At 41.3% G+C, this 20,400-nt stretch overlaps 1 protein-coding gene across 2 annotated transcripts in view; it reads left to right on the plus strand.

The window, feature by feature from the left end:
- The first annotated feature begins 1,539 nt into the window (after positions 1-1,539).
- The window catches only part of CHODL (chondrolectin), a 28,205-nt gene continuing 9,344 nt past the window's right edge, over positions 1,540-20,400 (plus strand). For both annotated transcript variants that reach the window (XM_049824907.1, XM_049824908.1), the window contains exons 1-3: positions 1,540-1,730; positions 17,829-18,141; positions 18,902-19,059. In XM_049824907.1, the coding sequence (XP_049680864.1) occupies positions 1,640-1,730; positions 17,829-18,141; positions 18,902-19,059 (562 nt within the window). In that variant the 5' untranslated portion in view covers positions 1,540-1,639. The remainder of the gene's footprint in view (positions 1,731-17,828; positions 18,142-18,901; positions 19,060-20,400) is intronic.

A 20,400-nucleotide genomic window follows, 5' to 3' on the forward strand; every position in this document is an offset into this window, starting at 1 on the left:
AAATGTTTTCAAATTCTCATTGTATTAATTATAGGTTTTGGTCATGCACTTCTCTTTCTGCATATCATCAGCTTTACATGCAGAAAAGGTTGAATCTCAGATGCCTTGGAGATTTAAGGTAACTTCTCTATTTCAGAACATATTGTTCAGTACAGCCAGTTTTAGATCACAGCTCAACATGCCCACGGATGTAGAAAAAAATTAGTTATTGGCTTGGAAGCCTAAAATCCACCTGGAAAAAACCTGTATCAGTCAAACAAATAAATAACTGTGCTATTAAATCAAACAAGCTGGTAGCAAAACACAGCGGTGCTTGAAATAATTTTCCGTTGCTACTTATAAACTTCAAGTTTTTTTACTAAGAAGTTGATCTCAGGTAGCTTTAAGGCAGCTAGGAAATCCATCAAGTGTTTTAAAATCCATAGTAATCTGAGACGTATTGACTTCAAAACCTGGCTATAAACATCCAAAGAGAAAATGACTTACCGATATGCCATATATATATATATATATATATGATCTCTATCTGAGTTCTGAGAAAGATGAAGTTGACTGGCAAACCATCAAATAATTTGCATGCAAGATGTCCTTTAAACCTATCTGTAATGATCTATCCCATTTAAAAGCAAAGCACTCACAAGTCCACAAGTAGTAAAAGAAATCTCCCAACTGGCTTTGTAGAAAAAACCTTACCAACGTGACCCTGAAGAACAAAGTCTTTAAAGCGGTCCTCTGAAGAGGCCCAAAGAACTGCCGCAGTGTATTTCCAGAGCGACAGCAATGTGAATCTGACTACAGTACCTTCTAGGGCAGTGAGAAGAGGCGACTTGCCAGTATATATATATATATACCTGTAGATATGGATATGTATTTACACGTTTTTAAGCCGGCAGTAGCGCGATTCTCCTCTTGCTAGGGAAAACACAGACGAGGAGAAGTCTGTAACGCCTCTAACGCGGACCCGGGTCTCGACCCCATTCACCAGCCGCTCAGACAGTTACTTAGCCCCGCAGGGCCCGGCAGCCCGGGGCTCGACGGCGGCCGCCCCTCCCAGAGCCTCGAGCCCGCGTCGGACGGTGACAGCCCCGACGGCAGCGACCCGGCTGCCGTGCACGGGGCACCGGTGCCGCTCTCCGCCCGGCTCCGCGGCGGCCGGCGGGGAGGGGGGGGCGCTCCTCGGGCACCGCTCCCCTGCCCGCCCGACACCGGGCTGCGGCGCGGCGGGACCCGCGGCCCACGCCCGCGACCCTCCGCGCAGCCGGGCGGGACCCTCCGCCCAGCCGGCCCACCCCCCCACCCCCCCCGCCCCCGGGCCGCTACCCCCGCCCCCGGCCCGCCCCCGCGGCGGGGTTGGGGCAGGGGCAGCGGCAGGGTCCGGCCGCCGTCGGGGCCTGCCGGGGGGCGGCGGGGGGGGGGGGGGGGGGGGGGCGGTGCGGAGGCGGTGTCGGCAGCCCGCCTGGGCCGGCCCTCGGCGGTGTGGGGCGGGGGGGAGCAGATATAGGCAGGGCCGCGGCGCAGAGGGGGAGGCGGAGGCGGGCAGCGGCGCTGAGCCGGGCGGGCGCCCCCCCCTTCCCCGCCGGCGGGCATCGGCCTGCCCTGAGCCGCTTCTCGGAGGGGAGCCGGCAGCGGGACCGCCGCCATGGGGTCCGGAGGCGGGCTGGGGCTGGCGGCGGTGCTGGCGGCCGCGGTGCTGTGCGGGCCCGGGGGTCTCGCCGGGCGCGTCCTCAGCGGTGAGTGCGCGGGGTCGGCGCCGGGGGCGGGCGGCGCGGGGCCGGCTGCGTCCGGCGTCGGTGCCGGGGCCGGTGTGGGAGCTCAGCGCTCAGGGGAGCAGGAACCGCGGAGGGGAAGAGCTGGCGCCGAAGCCGCTCGTTAAATGACCCGCGTGTTGGGGGGCGCGTCGCGAGAGCTGAGCTGGCCCGCCTCCGCCTCGGCGGCCCCCGAGCAGCTGCCGCCGCGGGCCCGGCCTCTGTAAGGGTGCGCCGGCCCGGCGGGGCCGGCCGGGGCTCACCGGTGCCCCCCTGGGAGCTGGAAGCAGCTATAGGCTTGGCTCTTCGGAGACGGAGAGCCAGGCTGTCCGGCGCCTGCAGCACTCTCAAGTCCGTTCCTGCCAGCGCGGCGTTGTCTTGCCCAGGCGGGTGTTTAGTCTCGGTTGATGGCCTGCCGGCACGACGGAGCTCCGTTCCAATTGTTTGAAAAGGTAGAGCGTGTACTTGCTACGATGTCTTTCTGAGGAACAGCTCCCCGCTGAGATGGGCTGGCGTCTATGCAGGAATACTTCTTCTTTGCCTGTAAAATAGCTGGGAGGAAAAAGCAAACTTTCAAGAGCGTACAGCACAGATAGTTCTGTTATGTGTAGGTATAGCTGCAACTCTCAAAACCGAGAAGAAGACAACACTTCAGAAATCTATATCTGACATTTGAGCTTAGGTCTAATTTAAGAGCTGTAGGATCACATTGTGTGTTTCCAGCGCGCAGGTGCGTGCGCTCAGAAGCTGCTAAATTCAATGAAAAGGCTATTTTTAATTGCGCTTTGGGTCAAACCCTCCAAGCTAAAGCTAACAGGCTCTCGGAGGCATCTCGCGTGCGCAAGCACATCCATACGTTTGTCTGGAGACAAAGATTTACACGCTTGACCGCACTTGTTAACAAGCTATGTGTGTAAATTTCAGTATGTGTGGGTGAGACCGTGTCTCTTTACAAACTGATTCCAGAACGAGCAAATTATTTGTATGCAATTGTTGCAGAGGCTGTAATGGTAGCATGTCAAGGAAACTTTTTTGTAGGCTTTTTTTTTTTTTGTAGCAAACGTTTCGTTGCTGAATTCAGGTAATTTTATTAGTTGCTGATGGAGTACAGTTACTGACCATTTTGATGATGTCTTATTTGAAGAAAGTTCATATGCCGAACTGAGATGTGCTGTTCGGCTTTTGGTGAAACTATTATCTTCTAGGAAACAACAGCTAAGTAGCAGTACTTCCAACATTTTGAAAAAGCTTGCCTGCATGAAGTGTACCCTGAAGTATTTCCTCTACCTCTGTTACGATGTGAATTGTACAGTCCTATATATGATACAGCAAAACTCTTAGTTTAACAAATTTTATGAATACTGTGTAACACTTGTTATTTTAAGGACTAGTGAAGATTACTCATCCACAAGATGCATTTTGCATTAGTAGTCCTAGTGCAGGAGTCTCATGTGTGGCTGAGGAAACACAGTCCCTTAATATTTTAGCTGAAGCTTCTGCCTTTAAGTGACATGTAGCAAAGTGAGTAAAGGTCCACCTTTTAAAACAACGTTCAATATGTGTATACTGCTTAGTCAAACTGTTCCTAGATGTATGTAAGGCTTTGGGGTTTTGAAAGAATACAGGCTCTACCCCATATTTTTCCTGAAGTGTTTCAAAGCATGTGATGAATCTCGTGTCACTGAAATATGCAGCTGATACTTGGCTGGTAAAATACAGGAGAAGATTTGAAGCCACTTAGAGAAGGAATTATTTATGAAGTATCAAGTGTATTAGCTGAAGTTGTATTAATTACATGAAGATTCTCTAGACAATAACAAACAAAGATATTTAGTATGCTTCTGCCAGAATATTTTGATATACTGGCATGAGAACTCTTTTTTCCCCTCAAGGACCACACCCCTATCTTGCCCCCTGCGCATGGATAGGTCTAGAACTAGTAGTAGTTGGCCTTTTTTCAAACAAGAAGTAGTACTGTTGAATTATTGGGCAGTGTGTGCTGTCCACCTGACTTCCATCTAGCTTAGCTGGCTATCTTATACAAGAACCAACAGTTTGGACTTAAACAGGCTTACATTTAAAATCATAAGTCTACATTTTAAACAGACCTGTTTCTGAAAAATTGCTGATTTATCAGTCATGATGCTCTGGAATAAATGGAAATCTCACTGCTCTCATTCCAAATAAGTTAAATATATGAGCCCTATCACTCATATAGAAACTGCTCCTGAAACTGACTTGAGTGCTGGTTGGACCTTGTGGAAAGATTCCCATTTGCCGCAGTAAGTTTGCGGCAGATCTAGCAATAAATGCAAAACTGCAACCACTTTGTCCACAGTGTCAAGAGGGCAGAGAAGGAAGGGTCTACCTTTTCAAAATGCCATTTCCTTAGGTAAGGGTTTTCTGTTTCTCTTTCCAAGTATGTTAATTTTCCTAAGATATAATTAAAACGATTATTTGCATCACGCAATTCTTATTTATGTGTTATTTCTTTGTCATCTTTAATTTGGGAGTTGTTGAAGAGAAGTAATACAAATGCTTCGTAATTTTTAGTGTAGTTAGATGGTTGTTTTGTGAGCAGTGCTCACAGCTCCAAATCAGAATATCTAGTGTTGCCAGAGAACTGATTCTTAAAGAAAAAAAATCAAAGCAGGCTCAGGAGAAACTGCTGAGTCTGCCTTGCTGTCCCATGACATCATGAAGAACATGAAGTGATGATAATGCAGTTTGCAAAGATGCAATTACTTTAAGTATCTATTGGGCAGGAGAGATGCAAGCTAATCTTATTACTAATCATTTAACAGCCTATGTATTAATCATAGATGTTGTAGTTTAATGACTGCCATTTGCTGTCTTTTTGTATCTCTATGGCTTTTTAAATTTTGCTTTTAGCTATTGCTATGCATCAATAGCAGATTAAATACTGATATGGTATTTTAAAGCAATAGGTATCTGTTGGTGTAAAAGTATTTGGATATATAAAACACTAAAGGAAGAAAAATATTTGGTGGGTCATGAAACAACAGGTGTTGCCCCTAAATTATAGGCTTACTTGCTTCAGATGTCTTTAAGGATGTGGATATGTTCCTTTGAACAGCTTATGACTGGTTTTGAGTTGATCATAAAATATTGTGAAGTAAGACAATTAAAGAAGTATCTTCATTGGTAATGAATTGAATAGAGATAACAAGCCCTTTCTCAAAGGGCACAATTTAATTTAGTTCAATTGGCTTGGCCTGCTTATTACGCCTGAGTTTTGTCTGTCAGACTTTAAGTAGTTTCTGTAGATGAAACCTTCTACTGTTTTTTTCTTTTTTTTTTTTTTTTTGGACATGGACTATTAATTTTAAGCTACATTTGTAGCTCAGAATTGGAGAAAGTATAATTTGAAAAAACATCTGCAGGATACATATGCAACAGCTGTGTATTGAACACAACATTTTGTTGTGAATGCCTAGCATTTGGTTCCATACTAGAAAAGCTTTTAATGGACATGCATGCCCACGTGGTACAAAATCTTTTTGTTCAGTTGTAGGTCTCAGTAATTAGTAAAGCTGAGCCTTTGAGAACGGTGAGGGGAAGTTGTGCACTAAAATCCCCTAGACTTCTTTATTGATTCCTCTCCTTATGTATCTATTCTGAGCAATGTCATCTTGGGGACAAATCAATGACCTAGGTTCTTAAAGTGAAATGAGGTGATGACTCTTGGATATAATACATGTTTCTAATAAACATGCCTTGCTCCTAACCAAGAAATTCCATAATACCCTTTGGAAAGACTCTTTATATTAGGTAAACTGCTATGAATCATGGATGAGAATACAGTTTTGATAACCTGAGATGTGTGATGGTGGATGAGTCCTTATATAGCAGGGTAGAAATACCAAAGTACTTAAATCAGTTTCAGGAATCAGACTTCTATATTAGAGGCAATCCCCCTTGATCAACACTGTAAAGCTTACCTTGCCTATGGGGAACAGCTATGCAGGTTGGCCAGGCTGAGGCTCTGTTCAGGGGCTAAGGAAGGAGTGATGAAAAATTCTAGTGTTTTGTCTCAGGTGAGCATGCTACTTTTCCAGGAATACAACAATCTTGTTCAAAGTTAGAGTAGAGGAAGGCATCACAATTCTCAAACTCATGATTGCCAAGTCCCAGGACCCCACTTGGCAAATGGGTGCAAGAGAAAGTACCTACCATGGAGGGAGTTATGATAGGTAACGTGTGGGACAGTATGGACAGCCTGCTTGTCTTTCACATGGCTTTTCTTGTTCCCAGTGAAACAAGGCTGGGTAGCATCTAGGTGCAAAAAAGTCTCTTGTCGGTCATGTTCTATACCTTGACTTCTCTGTAGTTCAGGTCTGATCCTGTGTAGATCAAAATTCTTGATTATAACATATATGCAGGAAAACATGCTTTGGTTCATAAAGTGCTCTATGCAGCACTATTTTTTGAAACTAATTCTCTTAATGACTTTCTCTTTGCAAATCTCTCATGGATCAGAAAAGAATGTATAGTAGTAATGTGAAATAAGATGAAGCAATGACTTGATAGCAATTTCTACACTGTAATCCCATACTTATACCTGTCACTCACTAGTTGGAAATATGAGTATCTTGCTGAAGCAGTCCCCACTCCCACCACTGACAGACAGTAGGACTTTTGCTTCCAAGCAATCTTAAGAAATACTGAGTCCTAACTAGACAGTTGGCAAGGCTCTGACTAAATGTAGCCACAGAATACAGCTAATCACTCTAGGCTCACTTTATAAGCAGTGAAGGGGAAAAAAAAAAAAAAAATCAGTATTTTTAGAATGGGATTAATTTCCTTTTAACATAGATCTTGAAAATACTGCAGATACACCCTAAAAATGCCTGTTTCTTTCAGTTGTTTATGCAGTGAGGTCAGTGAGCCAGCTCAGATATGGACAGGTACATTGTGAATAACTAAAGTTTGGTGAGATGAATCCCACTCTATCTCAAGTTTCTTCCCAAACAGGGTTGTATATATGTGATGTGAATGAACCAATTATGCTTTACCTCCATTAGACTTTATTATAAAGGATAATTTACCCCAAGAGAAAAATATTCTAACCTATTTCTCCTCCCCTTAAAGGTCCCTTCTAGTTTTGCCTTGAGTGAACTGTCACTAATTCTGAGATCCCATGTGGACTGGCTTTTCCCACCTTTTTTTAGTAGAAGGTGAATGAGAAAGGGTTGTGTGTTGCATTCTCATTTAATTGTGGAACTACTGCAAAAAGATGGGCACTCTATTGCACTCTTGTACTGAGATGCATATAAGGTGTTCCATCCTAGGAAACTTTAAGTCCATAAACCAAGGAAATTAATATAATTTCACATCCATATATATATAAATTTTGCTTACATCTGTGGCAAATACAGGTATCTTGGTAACAAATCCATGAAAATACACTTACTTGGAAAAAAGCATTCAAATTTCACTGAAAGAGTAAGAGAATGGATGTTGCTTGCTCTGGATAATGAGTGATGAAGAGTGTATCTTAATGACTAAAGGTATATGAATGATTTCCTTCTAAAGACAAAAATAGGAAATGAGCAATCAGCACAAACTCTCAGAAGTCTTAAATTTATGCCTGTGAGAAATCCTGTTGAGGGAATCTACTGAGATATATAAAATTAAGTATGTGTGAAAGTGTTTGCTGGTTTGGGACAGTAGAAGAAGATTATTCCCTCCCCCTCGGCTGGCACACGTTATACTTAAGCCATTCAGACTGTACATTTTTTGTCAAGTCTATTCCACAACATGCTAACAACAACTTACTAGCTGCCATATTATGTCTGTCTTAAAAGTATCTGGGAAATCTGTTCTGGTCTTCACAGCTACACAGAAAACTATTGATGAAGGGACTTAATTTGCCAGTCTTGCCAGTGTTTGTGTCAGTATTTATGTTTTTTTTTATTAAACAGCTGAAATGGTGGAACACTCTTGGTGTGTCTTTAGGCTGTGATACATAAAACATTTTTTATGTTAGTGTGTGTATAAGACTTTTCAGAAAAATGGAAACTATCAAGCAAAACCACTGCTAACAGCTTCAGCAGTAAGAGTTTTGTGGTGTGTGGTGTGGGGTTTTTTTTGTTGTTGTGTTTTGGGTTTTTTTATGTCCTGGGTAAATAATCCACATCCTGGAGCAGACTGTAGAAGTGTAGATCTTTCTAACACATCATGTTTCCTCTTATTTTATATATGGCTCGAGTAGGTTCCAATGACACTTGGGTGTTATCATTGGCCTGCCTGCTTGTGTCCATGGAATTGAATAGGGTTATTTATACCCATGAAGAGTGTTATACTCTGGGTAGTTTTGCTGGTTTTTTTGTTTTGTTTGGTGGTGTTTTTTTTTTAACAAACGTAATTCATTGTTAGGGAAACTGTGATCCTGAGTTGACAGTTGAGAAGATGCAGATTGTACCACACCGAAATGCAAGCCTAGCATCTCTGTGGATGCCAGTGCTAAAGTGTCTAAGTGCATTGTCCTCATCATGCTTGGTGATGCCAAGGAGCCTGCATTGCTCACAGTGGTGATGTTGCTAGACTTCTCAAAGACAGACAAGGGAAATATATAAGTCTGACAACAATCTCAGTTCCTTCTTAACATAGGAAAAATGAAGACAACTTGCAATTTTTTAGCGGGTTGTCTTAGCAACTATATTGGCACTTTGCATGAACCCTTAGGACAGTGAAGGTGTGCACTGACCCCTTATAGAAGCAAGTGGCTGTCTGCCATGATCAGCCCTGTGATATATACCCATAAAGTTCACGTGATCAGAAGAGAGGAAAACAGTTATTACAGGAAAAGCTAAATGGATCTCAGGCTTTAAATTTATGATGTGCCAGATATCTGAAAAAGAGCTGATGCCAAAAAAGTAAGTATGTTTCACTTGGAAGAAAGGAAAACTGTCAGGGCTTTAATGATCTGACCAGGGGGAAAAAAAGAAGTGCTTGGGAAATACTTTATAGATTTTTTTTTGACACTGACATGTGACTCAAATCAGTGACTAAAACTGTTTCATTAAAGTGTATATTTATTTTCTAGTTGAAGACACTTACCCTGTATTGATTTACATAATTGTAATCATATGTTTTCCTGCAAGGGTAATTGTGGATGGTGAAGTGTTGATTACCTTCTAATGAGATTTAGACATCAAGCTACTTCTTTACAGCTCCATTATCAGTGGCCTGAGATCCCTGCCATGTGTGTTATTTTCTTTGTGAAATGAGTCAATAATCCTATTGCTGTTTGGTGAGGATGGCAGCCTTTTGTGCAGGCAGATATTCCAGTTCTCAGTACATCAAGAATGAGCCTGTGTCTGAAACACCACAACCCTGATTTTGAAAATCCAAACAAACTTGTAGTCTGCTCTGGGGAAGACAAATCCTCCCAGTGCTTTACTCAACACAATGACAAACTTATCTGTTTTGCAGGACAAGGAATCCTTGTTTGCATATTCCCAAGGCCTAGAACGGTGCAGGTTCTGAGGACATAAAGGCTTTAACAAATCTCCCACCAAATAATCTATTTAGATCAAGACTTTTCATCAGTGTTCATATGTATATATTTTTTAACCACCTACTTTACTAACCAGGTATTTTGATGCAATATGCAGGGAAGCCGTCAGATTTCATTTTAACTGTATTTGTATTCAGCCAGATGGCAAAATTCAGGTGTTAGTGATAAGCAGTATTCTTTAATACTCAAATCAGCACTGCCCAATGCTCTTTTAGAAACAGACTGCCTCCTTCCTGATTGCTTGGTTTTGTAAAAGTGTAGCTATTGTGGGTCTACTGAGAACAGTTGTTATTCAGGAATAATCAAGTCAACTCCTTGTCCCCAAAAGTGCTTGGAAACACAATAGCATAACTAGTAAAGGCTGACGTGCAGGTGAAAACTCAATTTCAACAATAAATGAACTGAAAATCACTTCCCATGGCAAAAGAGAAAATAAAGACAGGGACTGAACTGGGACAAATGCTTCTTCTGTAGCTTTGTATTCTGCATAACTACTAAATCTCTGTATGAATGGTATAATACAGTACTTTCTTTTTACTTACAACCTCCATTTCCCCCTGTTTACCCTTTCTGCAAGAGTTGCATTAACCCTAGAGATGGCTGTTTGGCTGATTTCTGAGGGCCTCTATCATCATCTTTGCTAAATCACAAGATATGGGATGGTTAATGGCTAAAGATAGATTATCTGTCCCGTCTTTGAGAGAATAGAAGGAATTTGCCTTTTAGCTATCATTTTATATATGCTATCTAAACATCTATAATTTTTACATGCTAATGCCTAAGAATTTAACAAGAAAAGGACTCCATTATGACAAGTATTGTAAGAAGACTGGCTAATAAATGAGGTTTTTTTGAGAGGTTGGGGCTGGCCACTATTAAGCCACCTTAGACATTGTCTACGTGCTAATTACTATATGATATGATGTATACAAACTGTCTGCCTGTACACATATCTACCTGAAGTACAGCTACTTAATAGGCAAATGTGACCCTCAGTTATTATATAAAAGCCCCTAAAAGGAACTTGGAACCTTTGAATTTTTTTCGCAAAAGAAAAATCATTTTAGAGAAACTGTATTATGAGAATTAAGCATAACCCCTAAACCAGAAAAAGTATGAATTGGTAATGAATGTCTCTTCTCTCTGCAGACTTGGGTATTAGGAGGGTGGGAGGAAAAAGTACCTGTTAAGTTATGGAAGAGTTAGCTATGAAGGTATTACTACAGATACAGGCTGGCATATTATCTGTATAGCAGTTTGTATTTGAATGGCAAATTTGTGAGCACACAGAATTCCTTAAGCTGCTCAGGAGCATGAGCTGAGCAACAGCTGTGATTTGAATACTGACTCAACTGGAGAATGATGTGTCTTCAATATTACAAACTTTGGGAGAGAAGATGGTAATTTGCTTTTATCATAAATGAGGCAGAATGTAATTATGAAAGCTTATCACAGTAGTATTTTTTAAAAAAAGTAGTATGAATCATCAAAAAAACAGATTAAATTAACTAGATGGACACAAATTTGATGCAGTAAAACATCAACAACAGTAATGTTATATATCAAAACATGACCAGCAGCTGAACCCAATCAAGGGCAATTGACAGGACGCATCAGCTTTGAATCAAAATGTGATTAGGAAAATTTAATACCTTTTAGCCTCTTACTGGCCACATTCTGAAGTGCATTACTGGGACTTGGAGTGGAGCACCCTGTGACACAGGGATACCTGAAAACAAATTGTTCCCAGTGTCCTGCGTGCTGGTTACAGAGCCCCTGAGGTCAATGTGCTCACACGAGCTCAAGACCAAGACTAGTCTTTAACACAAGTAGAGAAATATTACCTAGCCAGTGGAATATTTTGGTTAATTTATGTAGATTTCTGTCTTGCTATTATTTTGTGGTCACTTTCCCTTAAGCCCTTGTGTCTTTATTTTGTTACTTTATTTTCAGAGGCCTCCACCAGCCTCATGCTGACCTCTGGGACTCTGATTAGTGTTAAATATTTCACGTTCCTTTGTACGAAATGTTCCTTTGTTTCTGCTGAGTCTATTAACTTGGGAAGAAAAAAAGTCATGGTATGAAAACATAATGGACTGCAGGCTTTGTGCATTCCTTTGTTCTTTCCTCACATATGCTCTGCATGTGCAGCTGCTCTTCCCCACTAATCTAGGTGGATGCTAATGGTAGTGGACCCTGGTCTGTAGGTTAGTTTGAGGTACAAAACGAAGAGCAATGGGATTTACCAGTAGCGAGCTTATCTTCTACCTGACATCTTCAAAACCTCCAGCTGGGTCATATATGTTATTCAAGATAACTTTTGTACCCCTCATGGCCTATGGGGGTATAGTTAGGACTGAGCCTAATGCTCTCAGGGTGAGTCTTTGAGCTGGGTACTTTTGCTTCTAAATTATATTTTGCTATAACTTCTGTCACGATAGACCTAAAGGAACTTAGTATTTCTGTTTAAGCGTAATTTTTAAAACATAATGGAGATACAATGGACTGAAATACCAGCTGAGAATTTGCTTTTTCTCCTTTTCTTGAAGGAGATTGGGGTTTTTGTCCTGCAGAATTATCTGCAGAAAATTTTTAACTACGTATCAAGTACTTCAACTAAAAGCTATCTTTGTTTTAATGTTAATGTCAAAACATCCTACTGTGGAGCTGCTGTGTGACACCCAAAGATGAAAACTGATCCATATGGATGGAAATGGTAACTAGCACTTCTTAGAACAAGTACTTGCTTTCTTCAGCTAATGGGGCGGTGAGACAAAGTGAGTGCAAGGGAATTTCAGCCAGTTCAGGTTCTCTGCAGTAGGCAACTAGAGCTGCTAAGTCTGAGGGAACAGGGTCAGAGCTATCTTGTATAGCTGGTGTACGCAGGAGAGGTAGAAAGAACAAACCTGGAGATGTTTCCATTAAGGAAACTGGGGAGACCTAATCTTGCAGTTTTGCAACTGGAAAAAGAGAGAAGACCTGACTTTGTCAGTTAGCTGTTGCTTCAACACAGCACTTCTCCCTCAACAGGCAAGAAAGCAGTTGAGAACGTAAGGTGTTGTTGAGAATGTAAGGTGTGGGTTGAAGACACCAAGGCAAGTACGTGTTTTGCCTATTGCTGTGCCTACTTCTGACCAGGGTCTGGGCTGTTCTGCTTTGGTGAAGAAAGGTGGGTCGAGGAGTAAGGAGCTGATGTACTCCATGAAAGGAAGGTTATAAGCACTCCACCTTCACATCTGCGGATAGACAGGCAGGGTTGGTTGAAACCATAACTTGTCTGAGCATTTGTAAGGGAAAACAGTAAGAATGAGTTCTTAGATCTTATTAAATTAATTAGTTAGATCTTTGGTCTCATGCTGAAGGGAGGTCTAAATACAATAATATGCTCTTCTTTTTTTTTTTTTTTCCTTTCTGGATGCCCTGTAATGAAACAATGTTTTCCTTCATGTTTTCTTTCATCTCTCAAGCAGCATGGGGCAGACTTTCTGGAAAGGTTGTAAAGGCCTAACTTGCCTATGTTTATTCACATGACGTAGTATCTTAACCTGATTCATTCCAATAGACTTGCTTACAAATCTAATTTCCAGTCAGTTGTGACAGAAAAATTGGAATTCAATTTATACAGTTGAAATAGCAGATGTTCCTTTAGAATTAACAGTGGAGTCTTGTCTGCTGCCAAGATGTTAGAAGGTAAAATAGCCCATAGTTAATGTTTCCATGCTTATCTTGTCTGCTATAGAATGTGGTCCATCCTGTCATTTTTCACTGGTAAATTATTTCTGCTTTGTAGTTCAGAAATTAGTAGTGAGAAAAAGCTGTAAAAAATGAAGCTCGAAAACTTGACATCTCAGCGTGTTCCAAGAAGAGCACTAAAACATTGACTGATTTGCCAGCTATTAAGGCACAACTGCAGATTTGCATTAACACATTGAACTAACTCTGCTACAGCAGATAAAAGTCCCCTTCAAAAGAAGAAAGAAAAGATTCAGAGAAGGTCATTGCCTAAACACAGGGACTAAATTAACTAGGAAAAAAAATTTCACAGCTTCTTCCAGAAAGCTTACTACTCTGCATCACATACTTCATTCACACCATATGGGTGTTAATGACAAATATTTCTTGGTTTCTTGCTGTTTTCTCTGTTGTTTTCTAGAGGTATATTCTTGCACAAATGATCAGCCTGTAAGGAGGAAATGATTTCTTTTGTCACAGGTGTAGAGAGCAACAAACGAAAGAGAAGTAATTTAGGAGTTGGATTGTACACAAATTTTCACTTGTTCAGTTCTCTCACTTTATAATGCTTGATTTTAGAGTTATTTAACCCTGCACAAATATCTGCATTAGCAATGGTATCCTCAAAAATGGTTCAGAGCAGTTTATGGGAAGAAAAAAAAAGTTTGCACACAAAGTTTCAAGATTTTAACTAACCCTTTCAGATAAACCCTTGGGTACAGCTTGGGCCTTCACATCCGTATTCTGGGTAGTTCCAAGAGGGCTTCCTGCTCCAACTGCACAACAACAGCAAGCTGTTACTGGGCACCTGTTAGGGACTGCAGTGGCATCTGTTGAGCGACTCGGCTGTCACTGTGCATCACAAGTGCCTGTCCTTCTCCTCCCTGCTCTGTACAGTCCCACCTAGTTTCCTCAGCTTGGTGTGGGCAATGGAGCTGAGCATTCACACTGATATAACCTCTGTATTGGACCAGTGTACAGCACAAATTGGGGCTTACGGATGCGAACCTTACAGCAGCTCAGATACAGCACATGCCATTTGGCAATGTGAGTGTCTGTGCAGTAGCTGACTGGGAGATAAGTACCCTGAAGAAGCTTGGTCTGTTGGCCAGCAAGGACCCGGTTGTCCTGGTGGAGAGGTTATTTGATTCAGGTTTTGGGAGAGTCGTGGAAGAGCAGAGACTGTGTGTGAGAGAACAGCGAGGGGGGCACTTCAGCCACCTGAGAAACACACAGGGAAAGGGAGCTGATGTCTTTGTTATGGATGGAAAGCTAGCTATTTTCCCATGAAAGGGAGGCACAGCACAGGAATTGAGATCAGTAGTGGCGAGCCCACTCACCTCAGTGGATTGAACGTTCCTGCATAACTGAAATCATGGCAGGGGTATTTTGATATCTGAATTTGCTCATAACTTACTACTTGGTGTGGTGGAGGACTATGTGCACAGAATGAAAGGAATCATGAGTTTACTTCTAAAAATTGTCTGGGATATAAAAAGAACAAGACAATGGATAAAAGATTCTCCATAAATCTGCATATTCATCTTGAATTAATGCGAATCCAATCTTTAGTTACAGGGAGAGGTTTGGTCCCTTTTCCTTGTAAATGATTAGTGTCCTGCATAATTCAGTGCTAGCCTTTGGTTGTTTGCACTGTTATGTATCTATGTGTACTCTGGCAATAAGCCATTGTCACTCACCCAGTGGTGAGGATCAAAATGTTGATCAGCTCCTCCTTCACTGTGCACTCTGTCCTGTCAATGAGACAGAGCTCCTGGGGAAAATAAAAAGGTGATGATCATGTTAACAAAATGTGAATTGCAGTGTTACAGATGAAGGGAATGAGCTCTGATTTCACATGAAGCTTTCATTCTTGCAGTTCCCACTTTTGAGCATTTAGAGTTATCACTTTGTTACTTTGATAACAGCGGTATTTTTTTCTTTTTGTTCAAAGAAGTCTTATGAAGAAACCTACATTTTATATGCATCTCTAACAAAGGGTTTGCCCCTTGATTATTCAGCACCATTGCTCAGCTAGGAGTATGGCTCTTACGACATTCATTGATAGCAAGGCTCTTAGCCTATATGACTAAAGGGAAGTGGCAGGAAAGGAATTTGGGCACACACAATATTGTCAGGACATTATCAGAGAAAGTCCAAATAGGTGCTCTCTTCCTGATCTCAGCGCCTGGCTTTTTCCATGGATATATGTGGCACAAGCTTGTCCTTACATTAGGTTATTCTTGTTCCTGTATTATTTTGGCAGATTGCTGATAAACAAGGGACTTTTCAGAAGTGTGTCTGCTAAGCCGAAGTAAGAATGAGACTGCAAAGATGCTTCTCTTACTGACAGTCCTTCTTCTCCCAGATGAACTTTAATAGGATATCATAAAGAAAAGGTTTCAGAGATTTATTTTTGAGAAAGATTACAGGAATTGTAGGAAACACTAGAAAACTAAACATAGTTTATCCCCCCTGCCCCTATAATTTAGCTTTCCACAATAGAAAAGATCCCCAAAATAAAAGTTACTTTAGCTAAAAGTCATGAGGTGATCCTGCTTTTATGTTCCTACATTCATGCAGCTTTGATACAGTCTGCTTATTGTCTGCAAATTCTTGAAACTATGTTCTGTGCAAATGTAGAGAAGTCTTCAGTCAGCTCTTGTGCTGTACGCAATCTGATATGATAAGTATGGTACTTGTCATTAAATAAAAAAAATGAAGCAACACTAAATGAAGAATTAACTTTATTGTACCTTTTAGGCTTTTTGTTCGCTTCTATGTTTATTCTTTGTGTATAGAAAAACGCTGACTTAAAAAGCTTAAGTACAGCTTAAATTACAGGAGGATGTTGCTGTTTCCCAGTGAAAAATTACAACTTCTCTTTTAACAGGACAAAACCTGTTCAGAGGTAAAGCCAAAGGGTTGTTTACGTGAGTCGTGTTTCTGGGTTTGCTTAAGAGTGAGAGTAAATATAAGATTTCCAAATGCAAAACTGACATGGTACAATAAAATACTGTCCTTGCCAAATTTTCCAGTAAAATGATAAAATTTGTTGATTTCTAAACAATCTAGATAATGTCTGGTAGTTCTTATTACTTTGGTATCCTTTAGTAATTCTTAGTTAGCAAAATAACTCTCCTGCTTTTCTTCTCCAATGATGATTTTCCATATTGAAAAAACTTGATTTTTTAAAAAGAGATGGTTAGCTTCCTTATATTTAGAACCATTCTCCTGTCCCTAAGTAAACATACTGAGTTCAGCTGCAGCTGATGAGTTCATTCCACACCTTGCATATGTTGGATAAACTCAAGAGAATCTCACTAGTTGAGGATGATGATAATTAATTTTCCTTCTTATGAAAAAAAGTATGTGTCTTTCTCAGTCAAAGAACTGGAAGGAATAAACATTATTTCTTCATTTGGCCTTTGATTCCTTCCACAGATATTAACTCTGAAGGGCAAGGGAAAAACAGTGTAAATGCAGTAGATCTGGTGCTTTTTGAAAGCATCACAAGGCTTCTTTGTGGTATCTGGATAGTGTTGTGATATCTACTAATATCTGGAGCTTGTTTGCTGTGTTAAGCGATGTTAAGAGTGTGGCCAGCTCCCCCAGCACCTCCGGCCCCAGGACTCTCTCCTGCCTGGCCGCCTGTGCCCATCCTGGTTCCCAGGGCCTCTGTCTGAGCTGAGGGATGTGGCTGCTGCTTTCCCCTTTGCTGGTTCAACCAGTAGCAAAGTTGAGCAGATGTCTCGGTGCCACACAGACAGGACACTGACACAGCTGTCACACAGATTGCTGCAGGCAAGGTGCTGTCTTCAACAGCACCGGAGTGCAGGACCTACACAAACGTAGGCAGCCAAGTCCCCTCTTCCTCCTCAGCTGGCAGAGGTAGAAGGTCACTAGGGAAGGCACACCTGCAGAGGCACACACACCTGTTTTACAGGTGACTGGCCCCTTTTATGCCCCTTTCTGTCTATTCCCCCTTTGCTCCTCCCCATTCCTTAACCCTGCATGGTCCCTCATCAGATTGCGTAGGCCCACCAACTCCCCCAAGAGCCTCATCAGGTTGCAAAATCCTATTTGCCTCCATTATCTGGATAGCCCACCAATTAGTGTGCCTAATGAGGTGGGGGTTTTTTCATGTTTTTCTCCATTATGTTTTCCTGTTGTGTTTGTCTCTTTCATTCCTTTTCTTATTATTCCTTTTTTGCATTGAAAAAGTCGTCAACCAGATACCCTTAAAGGGGCAGACACTCTCCTTCCTTACAGGTGGTACTTAGACACGTTATAGCAAAGAGTAGCTATGAGGTCCTTGTGAATGCAGCCTCTCAAGTCTAGATAGCAGAATCAAGAAACTGCTAACTGCTTCTTGCCACTAAAATTGAGAATTTAAAACATTTGTTTCTGATCAAATAGCTTTGATTACAAAATAAAAGTGGAGTTAGTCCATTAGTATGAAATAGTTCAGAAAATACCCTCTGAACATCCTGGCTTTAACAGAGGGTCCTGATGGTACAGTCATTAAAGTAGAGAATATTTTTCTAGAAGTTAGTGGGAATCATCAGTGTCTTGGAGGCTTTCACAGGCCTTGAAGAAAGCCATAGATTCCGATGAACTGTATGATGTTTGCAATCCAAATTAAAGCTAAGGTTTTCAGCAGTGTCAGTGTATTGCCATGAGTCCTTTCAGATGAGGGCACAAGAAAAAAAAACTACTGTCTTCATCACTGTATGCATACTGTGCTTTTTTTTTTGTTGTGATATTTGTTACTATGTTCTAAACACCCTCATATTTATATTTTTCAGGTCAAAAGGTGTGCTATGGTGACTTCAAGCGTTCTTGTTACAAGTTAGCTTATTTCCAGGACTTGTCTAGACGCGTGGGCTTTCAGGAGGCCCGTCAAGCTTGTGAAATTGATGGTGGGGCTTTACTGAGCTTGGAAAGTGAAGCTGAGCAGCAGCTAATAGAAAACATGTTACAAAACCTCACTAAATCAGGCTCTGGGATTTCTGATGGTGATTTCTGGATTGGGTTGTGGAGAAGTGGTGATGGACTAGCCACCTCAAGTGCTTGCCCTGACCTCTACCAGTGGGCTGATGGAAGTATTTCACCATTCAGGTAAGTCTGTAAAACTGCTTATTGGGAAGGTTTCATGGAAAGAAATGGAGAGTGAAATGCCCAGCAAGTTGGGTCTTCTAGAAAGAAGCTTGAAGACTTGCTGTCTCATGAGGTTCGTAGCTTCCCTCCTTAACATCTCCAGCTAAAGGGGAGGTGGCAACCAGGGTTTTGAATTTGTAGCTGTAAAAGCATGGCATAGCATGGCTTCAGCCTACAATTTTCTTTCCTCCCACCTCGGGAGTTTGCCTCTGTATGGCTTTTGGAGGTTTTTCTGCCACACACACAGTCTTTAAGATATGGTCTGAAAGCAGGCAGGCAAGTTCTGCAAGACTCCGGCTGCCTCAAATCAGGGAGCCAGCCACTAAGTAAATTAATGCATGTTACTTAGTGTAAATTATTCTGTTTCTACCCTGTCTTTTGAAAAGCCTTTAATTTCCTGATTAAGCCAAAGACCAGAGTAGCAGCAGGACAAAGGGGCAGGTAAGAGTCAGATAGGAAGGAAAACAAACAGGTAGCAGAGCAGTAGGGTGTTATTTCTGCAGAGGTGCTTTGACTGGTCAAAATCTTTTTTAAGATGCAGAGATGTGGAGCCCAGGCCCTAAAGTCCTTTCACAGAGGAGTTGTGGGAAATGCAGCATAGCTTGGAAGAGGATGGGGCCACTGGGGTTGACACGTCTTCACTGATGTAAACTCCTTTTCTTGGCATTCTGATGAACCTTACCTTCAAAATGTGAAAGTTTGTCTTTATGTGTACCACTAGAAATTGGTATACAGATGAGCCTTCCTGTGGAAGTGAAGCCTGTGTTGTGATGTATCATCAGCCGACTGCAAACCCTGGTCTGGGAGGGCCATACCTTTATCAATGGAATGATGATAGATGCAACATGAAGCACAATTTTATCTGCAAGTATGGCCCAGGTAGGTGAAACTAAAGTTATATTTCACAGGTGGGACACTTAGAAAAATAATTGCTTCTTGTTTTGTGAGGGAATCTGCAAATGTCTTGTGGCCTGCTGTACTGACTCCTTTGATGTGCGAGTGCCTGAGCTGACATTAACAGGGGATATAATATAGCAAATCTAGTGATAATTTGAACCTATCTGTATCCAATAAGAATGTTTTCAAGGTTAGCTTCACTATCGTGCATTCCCAGCTTTACTTTGATTTAAATCATTCACTAGTTATTTTATTTTCCACAAAGTGTTTATGTGGCCATTTGCTACTTTCCTTGCTCGCTATCAAGTAGAATGACCAAGATATCTCTTGTTCCTACTGTAAAAAAAAAAAAAAAAAAAAAAAAAAAAAAAAAAAATTACACTGTCCTTGTAGTTGCAGACCTCTGCCATTTTATACCAACTTGTGTGATGGCTGTTTCAAAAATTTTGGCTTAAAGAATGAGGTCTAGAACAGCAGGAAGAAAATTCTGCATTCATGCCTGTAGATTTATAGATATGAAAAGCAGATGCACACTAGTTCAGATGGTGACAGAAAAAGCCAGATCTTAGACAATTTGGCTGTACTTCCAGACATGACATAGGTTCTGTATATGTCAGTAGAGGAAACATGAACTATAAAATAGAACTTTGTGCAAACAGAAAAAGGAGGTGAAAAGTAAACTTTCAAGTTGAGCCTGTAGCAGTTTCTACTTTTGGTGGTACTTACAGTAAAAGAAAACATGTTTTTTCAACAGGATTATGCAAGTATTTTCAAATAATTTATGGTGTGTCTGCTTTTCAAAAACTAAGCTGAAAGTCAGAATGCATATCAAATTCTACTCTTAGCAGCTATTTGATTTACCTAATTCTGCAGTTTCCTACCTGCTTTTTTATGCTCGTGATCTAGCAATAATCACACTCTTTGTAGAGATCCATCTGTCTGTAGAGATACAGGCTATCTTCTTCCTCTGGTTTTGGTGGATATATAGCTTTCTCACTGTCTAATATCTTGATGAGCACATTAACGACAATTAATATTGCAAGCAAGATTATATACTTGGAAGGCTTGATATACCCACACATTTTACCCCCTCCCCCTGGCCTCCAAATCTGTTCCTGCTTCTAAAATTATTAGTGACTATCATTATCTTATGGTGCTCAGTTATCATCTTGGTCACATAGGCAGTTCAAGGAACTGTGATGTATACAATTTTATTACTTTTACAACTGATCACAGTTATTTTGAAATAAGAGAACACAATGAAAATGTTTTAAGTTGTAAAATAACATTTTTTGTCAGAAAATACAGGTTTGATTAAAAGGG

Source organism: Accipiter gentilis, chromosome 21 (assembly GCF_929443795.1).
Source record: "Accipiter gentilis chromosome 21, bAccGen1.1, whole genome shotgun sequence".
NCBI classification, from domain to species: Eukaryota; Metazoa; Chordata; class Aves; order Accipitriformes; family Accipitridae; genus Astur; species Astur gentilis.